This window comes from Falco naumanni, chromosome 9 (genome assembly GCF_017639655.2).
Source record: "Falco naumanni isolate bFalNau1 chromosome 9, bFalNau1.pat, whole genome shotgun sequence".
NCBI classification, from domain to species: Eukaryota; Metazoa; Chordata; class Aves; order Falconiformes; family Falconidae; genus Falco; species Falco naumanni.
The window spans coordinates 8429004-8446299 of record NC_054062.1 but is presented as its reverse complement, the minus strand read 5'-3'; the positions used below and the strand labels follow the sequence as shown (position 1 = coordinate 8446299).

Here is a 17296-nt window from a genome sequence, read left to right as displayed (position 1 = left end):
GGTAACTTACAAAACGGTTTCCTTTGTTTTTTCTGTAAACAAGATTTCACGTATCTCTCCAGTTCTCGTAAAGTTGTGGGCTTCAATGTTTCAAAATCTATTTCTATCTCATCAGGATTGGAGTCTCTGAGGGAAGGTTCCCGTGACTGGATGATGTGCACCACCCTGCCCAGCTTCTCCCCAGGCAGGCGGTTGATGTCCAAGCTGAGCTGCCGTTTCTCATCATAGGTCATGGGCAGACCTTCCTCCTCCTCGTCTGAATCGTAGGTTGCAGATGCCTGTTTGCCTCCCTTCTTGGGCTGCCTGGGTGGGTTGGCAAGCATGGAAACACTCATGGGTATAGAGAAGCAATTAACTTTTTTTTTTCTACCCCCCTTGTAACAACCACCCCAATGTTCTTGGCTTTGAACCTCTAAGCCAGATGGCTTGAACAGCCCCACAGCTTCTGAAGTTCAGAAATCTGAGATCAGCTGTTTTACTCCCATTATATTTTCTCCCTGTGAGGCATGACAACAGGCCCATGTAGCAGCAGGGGGGCAGCAATGAAATGGCATGCTCTTGCTGGCTGCACAAAAGGCAAAAAGCAAAACCTTATCTGAGAGTAGTCAGGCAGGGATTTTAAGAGAGTTGGACAGTGGAAATATGATGGCTCCACTGCCAGCTCTAACTTAAAGACTCCCTGGAGTTGTCTGGGAACGGGGTGGGGGGGGCACTATTCAACAGGAAATTAACTGCTCTGACAACTGCACTTCACCAGGAATTCAGTGGGGACGGGAGGGACAGAAAAAACTGGGCTAGAAGCCCTCAGCATTACCCTTAAGACAACTTGCAGAAGGCAGGCTCTCACCTGTTAGCTGTGGTTGTGCTGTTTGCTTTTTTAGCCGGGGCTTTCTTCTGTTGGGTTTGTTTTGGTGGTTGAGCCACCTTGGGTTTCTTCTCCTCCTCAGCTTTTACTTTGTGCTTTTCTTTTTCCTTCTCTTTATCTTTCTTTTTCTTCTCTTTCTCCTTCTTCTCTTTTTTTTTCTTTGGTTTATTCACCGGTGCTTGTGACAATGCAGCTAGCTGCTCATGAACGGCCTTTAGCTGAGGGAGAACAGTGAAAAAATTAATCAGACTTCAAGGTAAGGTAATTGATGCCTACAAATACCCCTCCTCTATGTCCCAACGTGTAAGCATATCCCACAGTCAGTGATCAAGCAGTCTAGTGATTGAACTCAGGAGACTTTGCTCAATTTGAAATCCATTAAAAAATGCAGTGCAAGTACACAGAAGCTGACTCAAATGAAAACCTCATTCTTGTTTTATAGGGGCAAATAAAAATTAAGCTAAACAGCTCCATCTAGAGTGCTGACAGCTTGGCCTCTGGAATCCTGGGTTCACGTCTTGCCTCTCCTACTAGCTCGCTTTGAGACACCGGATAAGCTATTTTATTAATGCTTTGTTGTATTACGGTAGCACATGGTAAGCACTGTAGCATCTGGCATTGTATATCTGCATAATAAGAAAGGCCATGGCTGAAGCGTTTGCAACCACAACAGTCAAACCAGCTCACTTCTACAGACAGGGTACAAGAGGACAATATTCCACAGGAAGCTTGTGACAGATTTCGTTACGCCTGAGCTCTCATACAAAATGGGCCTCTCTGTTCCTCCCAGATCCCTAGTATTGTGTGCACCTTCATTCATACCCTGGGATCCCAGAAAGAAACACAGAGCATCAGCACCGAGAATGGCTACCTCCAAGAAAATTAACATTACATCAAACGTGCACTTACTTCACAGCTGAGCATTTTTCCCCTTTAGCTGGCAGAAGGGGCAATTGCTTTGCTCACCCCAGCCTAGAGGGCACTTTTAAGAACAAAATTAAACCCTTCCTACCACACAAACACAGACACACAGCCTGGCAATGGCAATACCTGCTCCTGGAGCTCAGCCAGCCGAGTCGCTCGCTCTTCTTCCGAGTCTGAGCTGTCTGAGTCGGACGAGCTCTCCTCACTACTGTGACTGCTCTCTGTGCTTTTGCTCACCACTGGTGCTGTCGGTGGAGGCGGAGGTGGAGCCTCTGCAGGCTCATCGGGCATTTTTGCAAACCTCATCTCAAAGACATCCTACAAAAAGGGAGAAAAACTGGTGACAAAAGGAGCCTCAGCCACAAAGACCTCACTCTGGCCTTTTAAACACACCAGACACCCCACCATGGGTCAGGGTCTTATTGCACTATACCAGGTACTGTACAGCATATAATAATGTACGGATGGGCATCCATATTCTGTAAGCCCAAGAAAATTCTCACACTACTTTATGAAGCAACTGTTTTAGGAGCAGAATGTGGCATTGGGTCATGCCATGTGAAAAGCACCACAGTCCTGCACCAGAGAACATGGCTCGTTCCAAGTGCTGGAAGAATCACTGACTCTCCCTTGTTGCTGCCAAGAGCAGATCCATGCTTGGATCTCTGAATTGACACCTTGTAGCTGAACTAAACAAACTCTGGAAGACACATTTGCCAACACCTTTACCTGGAGCTTCCTGGCCATCGCTACCACTTCATGGTCTGGAGGATTGTACTTGTAACAATTAGAGAACATTAACCGAATATCTGCTGCAAAGCCTTGTGCATCTTGGTATTCCCGACTGTCCATTTTTTTCTGCAAACAAACAAGCCAAAGGGAAAGGGGGGGAAAAAAACCATAAGCAAAAGGCATTTGTAACAGCTGCATGGAGGACACATGCATCTTGGAGGCAGCTCAGAACAGCCTCACAATCACATTCGTCTAAGAGAACCTAGTTTGACCTGGCTTACTTGTTCCTAAGTAATATTCAGAGTTTCTGCTTTTAAAACAAGCAAGAAAACACACACCAGACAACCAAAGAAGCTGATATTGCGCCATGAAGTGCTTAAACTGTTAAGATTCCTAATGTGGGTTGTTTTCTTTTTAAGTAGTACTAGATAAATCTGTCAGGGTCCTCATTCTATTAAAAAGTAGTCACTTACAAAAACATTTTGCTGGATCAGAAACTACTGTAAACAAGGATCATGGACAGGAAGGGCAAGAGTCAACAGACAACCAAGTTACAACTACAGGAGTACCTTAAGCATGTATGTCTGTGTGCTGCTTGGGTGTATTTGCCCTGTACATCTGGAAGGGCAGAAAAGATCATGATCATCTAACTCTGACTTGGGTCAGGGGATGAATTTTGCTTGGTGATTCTTAAACTACAACACCTACTCTTGACTTAAAAGTCCAACTGATAAATACAGAATTCACCCTTCATGAACCTATTCATAATGTTATTTTCTAGTGTAGAGAGGATAAGTATCAGGAGCAAAATATTTGCATTTTGTTCCTTTCTCTTATTTTTCAGCTCCCACTTTTATCCAATTTCTTTTGCTGTTTGGGACTGAATTACTTGGGTTTAGAGAACAGTTTATAGCATTCCTAGGACGTAATTAATTTTATGCATATATTACTACAATGTAAAAACCTTAACTCCAATTACGCCTACCAAAAGGAAAAAGAAGCTAACACGACATTTCATTTGCATTTAAAAGACCTGGGTTTAAAGAAATTCTCTATTTGCCAAGCGCTTGCAGGCCTCCCTTTTGTATTTCTTGTGCACCTGTATCCCCCAGCCAAGGGAAGAGGCTGACTGGCAGACAGGCTGCAAATGTCATCAGGGAAGACACGTCCATGGGAGCAAAAATCAGGGCTGCTTGGGGTCTGCAACCCACACTAGAGGCCTTAAAGCACGCAAAATTCCCCGTTTGATCAATAGAAGCTACAGGTATTTCACAGCTGCATGGCAGCCCTTGTAAGTATCTTAAAATAACTGCAATGACTCCTAAAAGCATTTTTATTCTGAATAGGGCAGAATTTCACCTCCAGCGATGCAGCTTTGGTGCTGCATGCAGGGCAGTGACATTCCTGCAGCCTTACTCCCTGCCATGCTGCAGCCAGGCATCGGTCAAACTTTTGTTAGGAGATGTTATTCTTTTGGTGAATAAGCTCAGAGACAGCCTCTCTCGGCCACAACACACAGGCAGAAAGGGAAATAGGTTTGTGCTTCTCCTGTCTGAAGGAGAGCTGGCCTTGTTTGAAAAGCATCTCAGGCCAATTCCAAAGAAAAACATATGTTCAAACAAAAGGGCCCATTTATTATAAAATACACCTTACTGCATGAAAGGCCTTTTTGATGCCCTTATAAGTTTGGCACACTCAATGACTGATTTCTGCCTATGAAACACATTCCAGCGTCTGAGGCTTCATTTTCATCCAAACCCAACAGCTTTCTAGCCCAACAGTTTTAATCTGTGGATTTCTATTTTGTTTCCTTGTAAAGAATAATTAACTTTAAAAAAAAAAAAAGAAACTTCAAATTGGTGGGCTGGAATGTCTTCCATTACAAATTCATTTGGAGATACCCAGCTGCTTTAAAAAAGTTACTACATTTACAATTGTAAATCAGGAGTCAGACAAGCAGGACTGGCAGAGGTGCTAGGAGGCCAGCTAGCCCGTTCTCTGCCCCACGCAGCATCTACCACAGTAATCTTTTTTCCTCTCAGCAATCAATTCAATTGTTTAATATTCTTTAATGTTCCTGAATTTGTTTCCTAATATCTGTGTTTCTTGCTCGATGGTAAGCCCTGCCCATAGAGGATGCAGAGAAAACTTGGTTCCCTCCCTTCTCGCAGCAATCATGTTTGAAGATCTAACATGTCTCCTTTCCACTGTCTCTTCTCCAAAACTAAAACTGGACATCAAGCCATCCTCAAAGTACGTCTTGCACATGGCATCAGGGCAGGCTCACAAGGGATGGGGCCACACAACTCCAGTGATTTTAGCAGAGAAAATGCCACCTCTAGAAGCTAATGAGGACCCAGCTGATTTCTGGGGGCCCAACTGCCTCATGTAAACTGCCTCAATAAGAACAGCTGGCTTGCAAAACTGCATTTGATCTCTAAAATAGGTGCAAGTAATGAAATCTAAGATTCCCCTAAATAATGTCTCCTCACATTCAAGACCCTGAACTCAGCTGCTCTGAAACTATAGCAATTCACTGCAAGAAAATTAACTGGTGAGCAGTCAGACCCCTGGAGGTAGTGCTTTATTCCAAAAGTAAACAGCTTGTATAAATCCTCTTGCATAGCAAGGACTGCTCCTTGTCCACCACTGAGTAAACCAAAGGCAGAGGGGCATTCACATCACTGCTGCCGTGACTTGGCAGCTAGAGGATGGAGTGAGAGTAACGGTGCTCCAGGTTCCCCCAGCTCCATCACAGGCACAGCATCCTGTCTCCCCAGCATCAGAGAGGGGACATGAACATGCTGCAAGCGGGTCCTGCCTGCCCATGGACAGGGCAGCAAAAGCACAGTGCTGCCACAGCTTTGTAGCAAGCGTTTCACCTACTACAAGGAATTAGGGCTACTGCCTCTTAAGTTTTTAAAGCGCAACCCATGCCTCTGCCTCCCTCTCTCTTCATGCATTCATCCCTTCCTCTCTCTGTTCCAAGCAGTTCTGCTCTTTCCCCCTCTGTGATGACTATCAAAGAACTGAGGTGGAGATGAGCTCATTGATCCCATCCCTTCAGCTCTTCCCGCTCTCAGTACTAGCTCCAGACAGCCCTCTGCTCCTGGCTGCAACAAGCTCAGCTACGGCCCCTCCACCTCTCACCTGCCACTGGCACAGTCATGACAGCCCACCTGCCTCCTCCACCATGCACACAGAGAAAACAATCTCCAGTCCTTCTGAAGCATACCTCTGCTGGGTGCAGAGCCTGAAAAAAAGAAAATGCTCCTGGACATGAACAACATTCTCTGAAGAAAGTCAAACCCCATACAACCAGAGAGCCAAAGTGACAAGCAAGCAGGTATTCAAGAGTCTATTATAGCTGCAGCAATACTTATGTTTTACTTTTCACATAATTCCTTCAAGATTAGTTTGAAGGCCATTAGTTGCGCTGCTTTACCACAACCATTGCCACTTGTGCAGAATTAAATGTAAAAACTTTCAGAGCCACAGAGAAGCCCCTGACACTGAAGAATTATACTCCCTGCAAAGAGCAGGTTTCTGTTCCATGCAGTTAACATATTATAGACTGCATCTCAGAGAAGTCACACTATGATCTACAGGCCAAGAGCAACGATAATAAAACACTCCATAAAAAAACAATACCAGACAGCACTTCAAACAAGTTTATTAAGAAAAACACTACCATGTGGAAGGACAAATCCAGAGTCTTTACATACAAAAGACTCCACTGGTTCTGCCAATAACTTGTCTCCAGTTTTCTGCCCTACACTAGTAAAGTACAGAAAAGTATCACCTGCACTTGCAGAAGAAGGGCAGAGCTGTATACTTCTTAAAATAATTAAGTTAGGACTATGAAGAGATTTAAGTGTGAAGAAGTCACGAATCCGACAAATTGCAGCTTTGCACCTTGATTTCGCAGAATACACAAAGAATCTCTTGCAATAAGTGACCTAACCACACACAGAAATACTAGCATTGAGAGTCAGGATTTTACTCTCTCTGTCTCTAACCTTACTGCATAGGAAGTCAAGGGAATGTGACTGAGCTGCGAATAGGTCTAAAAGGACTAGGTTTACCAGCAGTCCCACTAATGTCAGTACAGTAACTGAATGAGTTAATCTAGGAGGTGTTCATCTAACAACTTGCGTTTACAAGACCAGTAGAAAAAAAGGCTATCTAGCACTTCATCACTCTAATGTGATAACAAAGAGAACAGTTGCACTGAGCAAGAGATGCTTCCTCCCATCTCAGTCATTTCTGTGAACCAGACATACTTTGAAATTCCTTAAAACTACTGGCCAGATTACAGTCTTAGAACAGATTTTCAACATGTAGCCTATGATAAGCATGGGCAAAATGTAACTATGCACAGAACATCATGTTTGAAGGTTTCTGATGCCACCTAAGTACCGCACCTGTGATTTGACTGAAAGAACACTGAAACCCCCATCTGCAACCTGTTCCTACTCCCAACCCACTCAGTGGCATCAGAAGAGCAAAGACAGGCTCACTCAGCTGAGAAGGTGGTGACATCTGGAAGGCAGCAGATCAGAGTAAGTGACCCTGCTTTAAGCAGGAGGCAGGACTCCTGACCAACCTAAATTATCCACTAGCCTATGATCCAAGCCACGTGGACGGAGCTCTAAGCTAGTGAGGAAGAGCAACTCCGATGCAAAGTGAAGCGAGAAGGCCCTGACAGCAAGTCCTGTAACTAACACAGTGTACAAGGAGTAAGTAGGCCTTTACTAGTGGGCAGAAATATCAGCAGGATGGTGAATGCACTGCAGTACCACAACTGAGGGAGCTTCTTCCTTCCCCATCCATGCTCAAGAGCAAGAGAAAATGGAAACTTACCCAAGAAAACACTGGGACCTTCCTCTATCAGCAGAAAGTAAAGCCAGGTATCAGTGCTCCAGCTTCACAGACTACCATGTTCAACCTAGCCTCTTCCCCTGCTTTTACCGCTGTGTTTCAAGCTCCCTCTTCTTGCCTGCAGCTCAGCTTTGTCTTGCCCTCTTCTCCTGCCAGGAAATTGCTAAAGGCCTTTAACACAGCTCAACTTAATTGAAAGTCAAAAATACTGCACATTGCACTGGCTTTTGTAAACAAATCAAGGGCACTGCAAGCTCAGGAGATGAATGGTCTCCAAGCCTAGCTCCACCAGAGCTTGCTTACAATGCTTTTGTGAGCTCAGAGATGGGTCTTTTCTGTAAAAATCCAATCATAATAAGAACTAGTACTCAGTGCCTTCCAGATATCTGTCCTCACAACAGCCCTGTGAGGTAGGTTAGGTATTACTATACCCATTCTATGACTGGGAAAACTATGGCACAGAGCTGTGGGGAAACTCACCCAGGACCATAGCATTAGAAAAGCAATTAAAACTCAAGACACTGGGAACTCTTCATCTAATCCTCAATGCACAGACTATGACAACTACTCTGTCACCACTAAATAATGCAACTAAAATACTCGTAAAAATACTGCAGCCGAAGTAAGAACCCCTGCAGCATCAAGGCTGAATGGCATAGCACATCAGAACATACCACGCTGCTTCCAGGTACTATGTAGGATTTGCCAAAGAACACGACAGGAATCACGAATGCAGCTGCCCTTTTGCCACCTGGACGTTTAGAAAATTCCAGGCATTGGCTCAGCTGGCAGCAAGCCACTTCTAGCACGCTAGTGAAAGTCAGCAGAAATACCTCAAATTCCTGCACATTGAGGAAAGTCTCACCTCCACCAACACTGATACCCATGGCTGCCTCACCAACAGAAGACTAGAAAAACATGGATTTGTGCCATGGGTATTTAGGGGAAGAATCAGAAAAAAAACCAGTCTACTGGGAGAAAAACCTTGAGTATTGCACCATACTAAGCTAAGCTCTTGAAAAGGCAAGCATGAACCACACGTAAGCATCACATTATTTCTTCCCCTCCCCAAGTACCAGGCGATCATCATGTTCTGGTTAGAATTGCTCAGCGTAAGCCTATCTGGACCACACACCATGCCAACAAGTAAACAGGCAGTAGCTTCTGGAAACAGGATACTATCAATTGAATCCTATGAAACACAGCACCTCTTCTTCTCAGAGTGCAAGACAATCCCAAGGACACAAGTTTAAAGAGCTGGACTATCCACAAAGAAGAGAGGATGCCATCATACAGTCTGCTTTGCAGGGCAGAAAAAAAGGATGTCCCAGGTTACGGGAAAAAAAGGAGAGGGGGAAGGCAACAAATATAAAAATATCCAGATGATATCCAAACAGGTTCTGTTTACCACCCTTGCCCCTTCCCCCTCCCCCAGAAGGAGCCAGTCCTCTGCAGCCAGAGGGCTGTGACACCCTGCAAAAGAGGTGGTAAATGTGGACGTACTTTAACAGTACTGAGATCCATGGGGTGTTTGATAATATCATGATAGTCATGTAATTCCAAGGCCTCTGCATCAACAGGCTTGTAAAAGGGCCATGCATAGGCTGCATGCTTCTTTGAGAGCATCTCCTTGAGAATGCTGTCACAGTACTTGAGGTGCTCAGAGAGTTTGCCCTTCTTCCCTGCATGCTGGGGGACCTCTCCATCTTCAAGGTCTTTCTTTGGTGGTTTGATGGGCCGGCCACCACTCTCCCGTCGAGCGATGATTTTGGCCTGCTTGGGGTCCGAGAGGGGCGTGGGCGACTCGCTTCGGCTGGCAGTGATCGCAGAGGTGGTGGGGGTGGTTGTGTCCGCTTTCCGCTTCACTCCCTTTTTCTGAAACAGCAGATGGACAGACTTCATGAGTATGTGCCCAGCTCTCATGCTAGCACAGTTCATCCTTATGTTTGAGATCTGCCTGCCCTCTGACAGAAAATACAATTACTTCACTGGGATAAATGGGAATTGTGACTAGAGGCTTCAACACGCAATTCAGTGACTACAACACAGCGTATTACTTACTACATGTCATCTGAGCCACAGTAACCAGCCATTTGCACGTCTCCAACCCAACCCCAAACACGATGCAAAATGTGTTAGCTCTATGTATTTCACTGAGATTTAAACTAAGGACTCTTACCTCATGTTTGCCAAGGGAAAGGAGTGCGCCCAGTCGATTACTGCAGCTCAGCTGATGCATCGTGACTTAGTAAGTGTCAGTAACTTAACCACATGTCTGAGTCCCCAGTGGCAGGATCAGGCTATAAGTTCTGAACCAAAGCATATTAATCACCAAAGACCCATGAGCCCTCACTCCCTTGTATTTATTGGGTGTGCTAAGGTAGATTGCTTATTATGGACAAGAGCAAGAATCTAATGATTTTTGCCTTAAGCAAATAAAACCCCTCTCTCATAAATTCAAGCTGTGACTGTCCAGTCAGCTCTCTTGTGCTCCTATGAAGGATTTATTTCTCTGGAGAAAGAGAGATAGAAAGGGAGAAAAAAGTTCCTTAGGGAAATCTAAGGGAAATCTTAAGTAAATCCCAAGCAGAATTAATTTTGCAGTGTGTATTTGGCAAACTCACTTCTGGGTTCATCCTTGAGTTTCAAAATTAAATTGATTCTCAGAAGCAAGTTATTTGGACAGAAACTCAAGTAAGAGACAGGCTTCTGAGGATGAGGAGGACAGCTTAGCTCCAAGAAGATCCAATTCACAATTTTTCTAGTAATTTTCAAACTATAGGATTAAATAAGCAATACAGTCCTATGGCTTTGCTGGTCCATGCAACCTCACATCAGAATACATTGATACTGTTGCAGTTAATTCCCCAGCTTAGAAAAAAAACCCGGCTTTCTCTGAGCTATGCTTTCATAATTTTTAAAGCAATACACAGTTTGCTAGGAAAACTCCAATTATTTAGAGCAACGTCTTCATTTACACATTAAATTAACACAGCAAATAGCTAAACATCATGACAACTCCCAGAAGATTACTCAGTAAAGACAGAACTAATGCACCCGAAACCTGCAGGCAACATCAGTCTCCTCCAACTGGAGTGACAGGCTTGTCTTGAACCGGTTTATGGCAGAAAGGAACATTCCTAGTGCTGGAGTCTGCAAACCTTAAAGGAATAGCCCCAGTAAAATCAGGGGCTCAGTCACAGAGGGAAGAAATGCTTTGGGCTATATGGTGCAAAATGGGGGAAACTTCCAACAGCCTTCTGGTTCATGGAGCATCAGCACTGGCTAAGGCTATGGTCAGATGAGAGCTTGTAACTGAGTTGGAGCAATTACAGTTGACATCACCTCAGCTGGGGTGTGATAAAACTGGCAAAACTTCTCTCAATCCTCTCAAACTCAACAGCAAGCACTTGTCTGAACACACCTTAAAGGGAAAACGATGGCCAGAGAGGCATGGAGTCAAATGCGAAGAGAAGGAATGCACATAACCAGCATTGAGGGGATGAAAATAAAGCACTGCTTAGCAATGTTGCCTTCTGAAGAGGAAAGGGTCACGTTCTCCATTTACCTTGACTACCGGTGGTGTAGGAGGCACCACAGGCATTATCGGAGCAGCAGGCGGAGGGGGAGCAGCGGCAGGAGGGGCAGTGACAGGCGGGACATTAGCAGTGATGGTTGGCACAGGGGTGGCAGCAATGACGGGCGTCTGAGACACGGCTGGAGGGACGTTCTGGAACGGGGCCGGCGGGGAGACGGAAGACACGGCCACTGCTTGCTGCGCTCCTTTCAAACGACAAAGTGAAAACGCACTGCAATGTACTGATGGTTACAAGTGCCGACAAGACACTGGGAACAAAGTGAAACTGGTGCCGCTGGACTGTGCAATCACAGGCTTCGCAAAAGGCTCCCAGTCCAGAGCTACAGGAACACCACAAAGGACACAGTGTGATTTGCTTGGTGCTGTTACCCAGGGGTCAACAAAAAAAAAAAAAAAAGAAAAAAAGAAATCACTGACCTAAGTCCTTGTACCATGAGCCTTAGACCAGCCACATGCAAGCGAAATACTTCAAGCTTTGCACATGGGGTGTGTTTTGCTCTGGGAGAGCCTTCACCCATCACAGGCTCTCAGTGCTACCCTGCGCTCAGCAAAAGGGCAGGAGCTCAAGCTGAAGGAACAGAGATTGCTCTTTTGGACAGCTGCTGTCCTGCACAGACCTCAATCTGGGAGTGTTTTTACTATGCATGGCAAATGGTAACAACCACTCCCCTACTGCCAGTTAAATACCCAAGAGTCCGAAGCACTTGAGATATGCCACATTACATGATGAAAGAAACTGCTCTGAGTAGAGCCTAGGTCTCATGATAGCCAGGCAGAGGTTTCTTATGCTAGACCTGCAACTGTTGAAGAACTGCCTGCTAATGTAAAGTTAAGGAGCGAAATTAATAACTAATAACCGAAGTAGCAATACTTCTCTATGTTTTTATAAAAGTTTTTGTCAAAGGATGCTGAAAAGACACATCATCACAAATTTCTGAGCTTGGATGAAGTTGTAGCTCCATTTGGCACCTGAGATGTGGGAAAACAAAGGGGAACAGTTGGCTTTCCCAGAGCAACAATTGGACCTTGTTTAAAGAAAAAAAATTTGCAACAGTTTCATTCAGCCCACACAAGCTCCTTTATGAACTATTTTATAGTGCTTACAGACGTTTTAGTCCTAAATCCATTTAAAATCAACTCTAGGTAAGCTGAGCTAAATTTAGTTTCTACTGATAGGCAACAGTCAACACAGCCTTTTGCAATGGCTTAATAAATCCTTTCTGTTGATCAAATTTGATTCTATGATGTTGCAACCGTGTGTGCAAAAGAAAAACTTTTTATGGGGTTTAGGGGATTGGCTAGATTTGGGTCCAAGTCTTTGCTGTGTCAGACTTCTGCCAGGACCTTGCATGAGCTGTATAAACTCAGGTCTAATAAAGGCATTCTAGGCCATGGTCTGTCACTTGCAGGAGCCTGGCATGTCTAACTACCTTGCCTCTTCTTGCCTTGGTTTCTTCTTTGCATACAGGAAGGAACAGTATTGCCCTCCCTCACTGAAGTGCTACATGGATGGGCAAGTCACAGATGGCAAGATGTTTGTATGACAAATGCAGAGTGCCCTTAAGACAGACAAGCCCTGGAACACTGGGTGAACATCATCTCGACATCTTGCACCGCTTTAACCATTAGGCTACATGCTCCCTTCTTAGCCTTTTCACCATTTGCGAAGCCAGGCAGCTTGGAAGGTGGGTCAGACCTCAGCAATGGCTTCATAACACTTAATGTCACTGGACTGGGTTAATACCTGCACTCTGCATGCCTGCTGACGGCTTGCGACCTTTGCCTTTAGGAACTGGGGGTAATAATTCGACTTCCTCCTGAGGCATCTGGGCAACCTTCTGCAGAAATATCTTCTCCAGGGCTTGGGCCATGAGGACAATGTCATCTGTGGGCTGCAAAAAGAAGAATACAAGCCCATGCTGTATCATCCACACACTAGAAGCAGAGAGGTTCAAAATCAGGCTCTGAAATCCCCAATGACACTACCCTTCAAATAAGTGATGGTACCCAAGCAGACAGACTAGCTCTCCTCCTTCCTTGCATGCTACCCTCCTGCTCTTCTGTTCTGGCCTAGCATGCAATAAATACAGCATCTAAACATGCTGCATCCAGAGAGTTATCAGGACTTCCAGTAGGAGCCTGATAACTAGCATCCTGTGCAACAGTGTGGGAGCAGCAAACTGGAACAGATGAGCTGTCCTTCCCTGCTTGCCAGCAGGTCCAAGAGAAGAGTGTAAACACATACTCTGTGGTTCAAACTAATTAATTTGTTTATTTCAGTTTGTTCTCCAGTATGGGTCAATGATGACAAACCACTGTAGAAAACACAATACAAAGAATAGAGGTTTTTAACAACCCAACACCAAACAAGCCAAACCCAAAATAATAACAAGCAATCTAAAGGTGTGCAAGTATGGACGAGACATTGGCAGAGAGCAGTTACACTTCCCAAACTGCTCTCTGCTGCTAAAAGATAGTATTTACTGCTAGACAGCTAGTGTTAACACATAGCACTAATACACCACAGAACAACTGCAAAGCACTGCATAAACTGTAGCTCATCTTAAAGAATTCCTGACTGAAAATAAAAGGAGTAAAAACTTGCTACATAACCCCAGAACAGAAATCTACCTATAATTAAAAGGCACATTTGCCATTTTAACTAGTCTGGGGGAAGAAAGACACAGCACAAAGACAGCTTTGTGCATTTCAAGTAACATGGTTGCAATTAGTGGCATTTCAAATCCTTGCAAGGAGGGCCCGGAGCACAGCTGAGCTGGTCCTGTTCAAAACCTGCCCTGAAACAGTTGTAGGAGGGTCTTTCCTAGGCAGTGCCCCAGCTAAGGCTTGTCTGGGCTCTTTACCTTGTTATAAATGTAACAATTTGTAAACATGGTGTTGAAATCCTGCATACATTCACTGGCACTCCAGTAATAGTTATGTTCCAGGCGCTTCTTGATCGTCCCCATGTCCATGGGGTTTTTTATAATTTTGTGATAATCCTGTTGGAGAAACAGGAAAGGTGTTACATCTCCTGGTATGTGGAGTGTTGTTCACATCTCCCTCTTAGTCCCAGCTTTCTCCTCACTCCCCCTCCCAAAAAACCACACACCCCAAGTTTCTGTGGAGACTGTAAATACCACTTTTACTTCCATTTATTTTCTAATTTTGTAGCCTTTTAGTCTACCACTATTATGAACTAGACTACAAAGCACAAGAACTCCTTCCACAACCACCAATCTTCCCCAGGCCCGCCCCCCCCCCAAAAAAAAAAAAAACAAACCACACAACAAAACAAAAACAAAAAAAACCCACACATACAAATGGCTACTTGGACATCACTTGCTTTTTATAAGGACAGCTGGACTGGGAAGGCACTACGAGTAACGTAAGGAGGAAAGCAGGCTTTGTGCTGGAGCCTGCTGCAGAGTAGAAGGGTACCAAACTTGACAGCTAGACTAACGCTGCAGTGATGCACTCATGGGACCAGAAGTCAGGACAGGAGAGTTCAGCACTAATTTTGGCAGGGTGTGCAGCTTAATGGTGGACCAGCTGCAATCTGGGAAAGAGCATTTTTCTCTCCCTTTTAAAAAGGCTGCCTCTGGCACTTACAGAATGTTATCAGTGCCAGTGCTCGCTAAGACTATGCTAAAAGTTTCAGTCTCTTTTAAGGGCATTTCAGGCCTCAAAAGGCTTCCACGTGTTAACCCAGTTTCTCTCTGGGGTGGTCTCAAGCATCTGTAGAGGCTGTGATTAGCCTGGAGACGCTCTAGGCATGCAAGGATATACACTGTAATTTTCTCATTCTGGAGAAGATCAGCAAGCCCTCTTGCTGCACATGCACACAAAGCCACATACGGCCACTAGTCACACTCTGAGCCCAAATCTCTCAAGCACGATCTGAGGCACCAGTATTTCCAGGCAAGTCATGCTAGCCCAGAAAAAGCAATCCTGCTGGCTACTGGGCTTGTGCAGATTTAGGCCACACGGGAAAAACAACTATTCTTCCAACTGACTCTGCCTCTAAATTATCTGGTAACCTGCCCTAAAACCACTTAAAAATGCCTCACTGACAAACTAAATCCACAAAAGATGACACAAAGGAGCACAGACCTAGAGAAATATTATACAGACATTAAGTGTTTTACTCTTTCAGCTAGCACTGTTAAATAGCACCCATCAACATCAGAGAGTTCAAAAGACTTCTGATCCAGTCCATAAAATTATGTTATAATCAGCAGTAACTGGAGCTCTCCTGACCTTAAATCCCAGAACCATGCAACCCTCTTGCTCAAGCAGCCAGTTACTGTGCAATGGGCTGCCCAGCGGAGCAGACAGCAGGGCAGTATCTGTATTTCAGTGGAGCAGGGGGGTACAGGTATGCCTCCACTGCCGAGTTGTCACACTTAACAGGACACCTTTGAAGAAGTGAAGAATGTGTTGCTTTGTTTCCTGGAAGAAAGCAGCTTAATAAACTTGGGTCATTTATGACTAACTGGGCTGTATCTTGTACTATGTGGTCTGACAGAGACAGGGTGTGTGTGTGTGAGTGCGTCCGTACACACCTAACATCAAGCACAGGAGGCAGATGGGTAAATGTAACTGTTCTGTTCTTTCTGCTTCCAGTACAGCATTTGAAAAGATCTGGCTACAAAGTCTCCTTGGTAATTAGCTTCTCCAGCCAAAAGCAACACACTTCCTCAAGGCTGAAGTCAGTGGCTCCAGGGAAGTCTACCGAAAACACAAGTTACATTGAGCCCAATGCCAAATGCTCAGAAGAGCGTGGGCTTCAAGACTCTCAAATTGGACGGAGGTGGGACAAGGGGTGAAGACACATAAAAGTAAACAGAGGTAAGCTACAAATGAAGCACTACACTTCAGTTGCTCTAAGACAGCTTGCCTACTTGCTCTTCCCTCACCAAGAACCGAACCCGTTTTCTCCTCTCCAGCTCTGAACAACGTCATCCCATTCAGCAAGTCTAATGGCATTCAAGGAAATTCCCAAAAGAACCTAGCCATTCTGATCCAGCGATCAGAAAACCAGTCTCACCAACACAAAGCTTTCTAAGAATAGAATACCAAGCAGATGATAGATACGTACTGGCAAATTCAATTTAATTGCATCAACAGGTTGGTAGAAAGGCCAAGCAAACTGATGCTTCCACAAGGTCTTTACCACAACATTTTGCATATATTGCAATTGGTTGGTCTTCCGGCCAGGCTTATTAGGATTAGTGACCTCTGGAGGCGGTGGATTCACAGGGCCCTGAGGAGCCTGGATTGCTGATGTGACTGTCGACATTTTCCTGCTCTTGCTCTCACTCGCTGTCACAGCGGCAGCAACTGGGGTATTTTCTTTCTTCCTTTATGCTCCCTGAATGGGACTGACATCCCATTTCCAGGGTCCAACCATACAACCTAAATCAAATGAGAGGAAGAGGACAGTGTGTAAATACAGATACTTAGTTGAAGTAGGCACATTAAGACACTTCTGCTTTTGACAGTGTTTGAACTCAGGCTCTTTACCCCATCTGCTTCATTCCCTGGAACACACTTCATCTTGATGATGTGCACAGTTCAAGACCCATGAGACAGTGGAACAGCAATTCCCCAATTCAAAGCCTGTAGAGAGCCAGTACATTTCACAGGGCTAGTTCTTGCTTTATCTAGCTCAGAGAGCATTTTTGTGCAATGAAAACACATGGCGTAGCATAAGAACATGGTTAGGGAATACATTTAGTGAGGAATGCAGAGACTCCCATGAACGCACTGACCCAAGCTAGTAAATCCACAGATTGCAGCTCCTTGTAAACTTAACCATGTTGTCTCTAGACCCATTTGGGCTGGCACTGAGTCAACTTTCAAGTCTCTACGCTGGTGCAATGGTTAGTCTAAAATCCCATAATCAAGAGCAGACAACAGCTGTCAGAGGACCTCAATCCAGAGAAATGAAAGAAGGGCAAAGAGAGGTGCTGTGCACAGTTGTGAATGAAAGGTGCCACCAGAAATATCCTAACTTGAAGTGATCTCCACTTTGAATTCCAAAAATGTCTATGTCCCTTACTACACGCACCTGACTGGGCCCTCAGTTTAGCATGGAAGTCTCAAGATACAGGCTAGATATAAATAATTACTATTATTATACTTGCATCCCATGACCTGGCTAAGCCAGCACTGTCATGCTCTCTCTTAAAGACACATATGATATACAGAAGAAAATACAAACTGTATTATTGTATTCTTTGTTTCCCTCAGCAAAATGCAGGGGGAAAAATGGTCTAGCATAACTATGTCTT

General features: G+C 44.7%; 1 protein-coding gene across 4 annotated transcripts in view; it reads right to left on the bottom strand.

The window, feature by feature from the left end:
* The window catches only part of BRD3 (bromodomain containing 3), a 44630-nt gene that overhangs the window by 10124 nt on the left and 17210 nt on the right, over positions 1–17296 (bottom strand). For 3 of the 4 annotated variants that reach the window (XR_005829604.1, XM_040605974.1, XM_040605975.1), the window contains 9 exons: positions 16102–16418; positions 13865–14002; positions 12745–12892; positions 10971–11185; positions 8906–9277; positions 2519–2647; positions 1916–2107; positions 848–1083; positions 11–303 (listed from right to left, as the gene is read on the bottom strand). Coding sequence is in view for 3 of the 4 variants with exons in the window: in XM_040605974.1 (XP_040461908.1) it covers positions 11–303; positions 848–1083; positions 1916–2107; positions 2519–2647; positions 8906–9277; positions 10971–11185; positions 12745–12892; positions 13865–14002; positions 16102–16302 (1924 nt within the window). In the remaining variant the exon portion in view is untranslated. The remainder of the gene's footprint in view (positions 1–10; positions 304–847; positions 1084–1915; positions 2108–2518; positions 2648–8905; positions 9278–10970; positions 11186–12744; positions 12893–13864; positions 14003–16101; positions 16419–17296) is intronic. The other variant, XM_040605976.1, reaches the window with a different exon arrangement.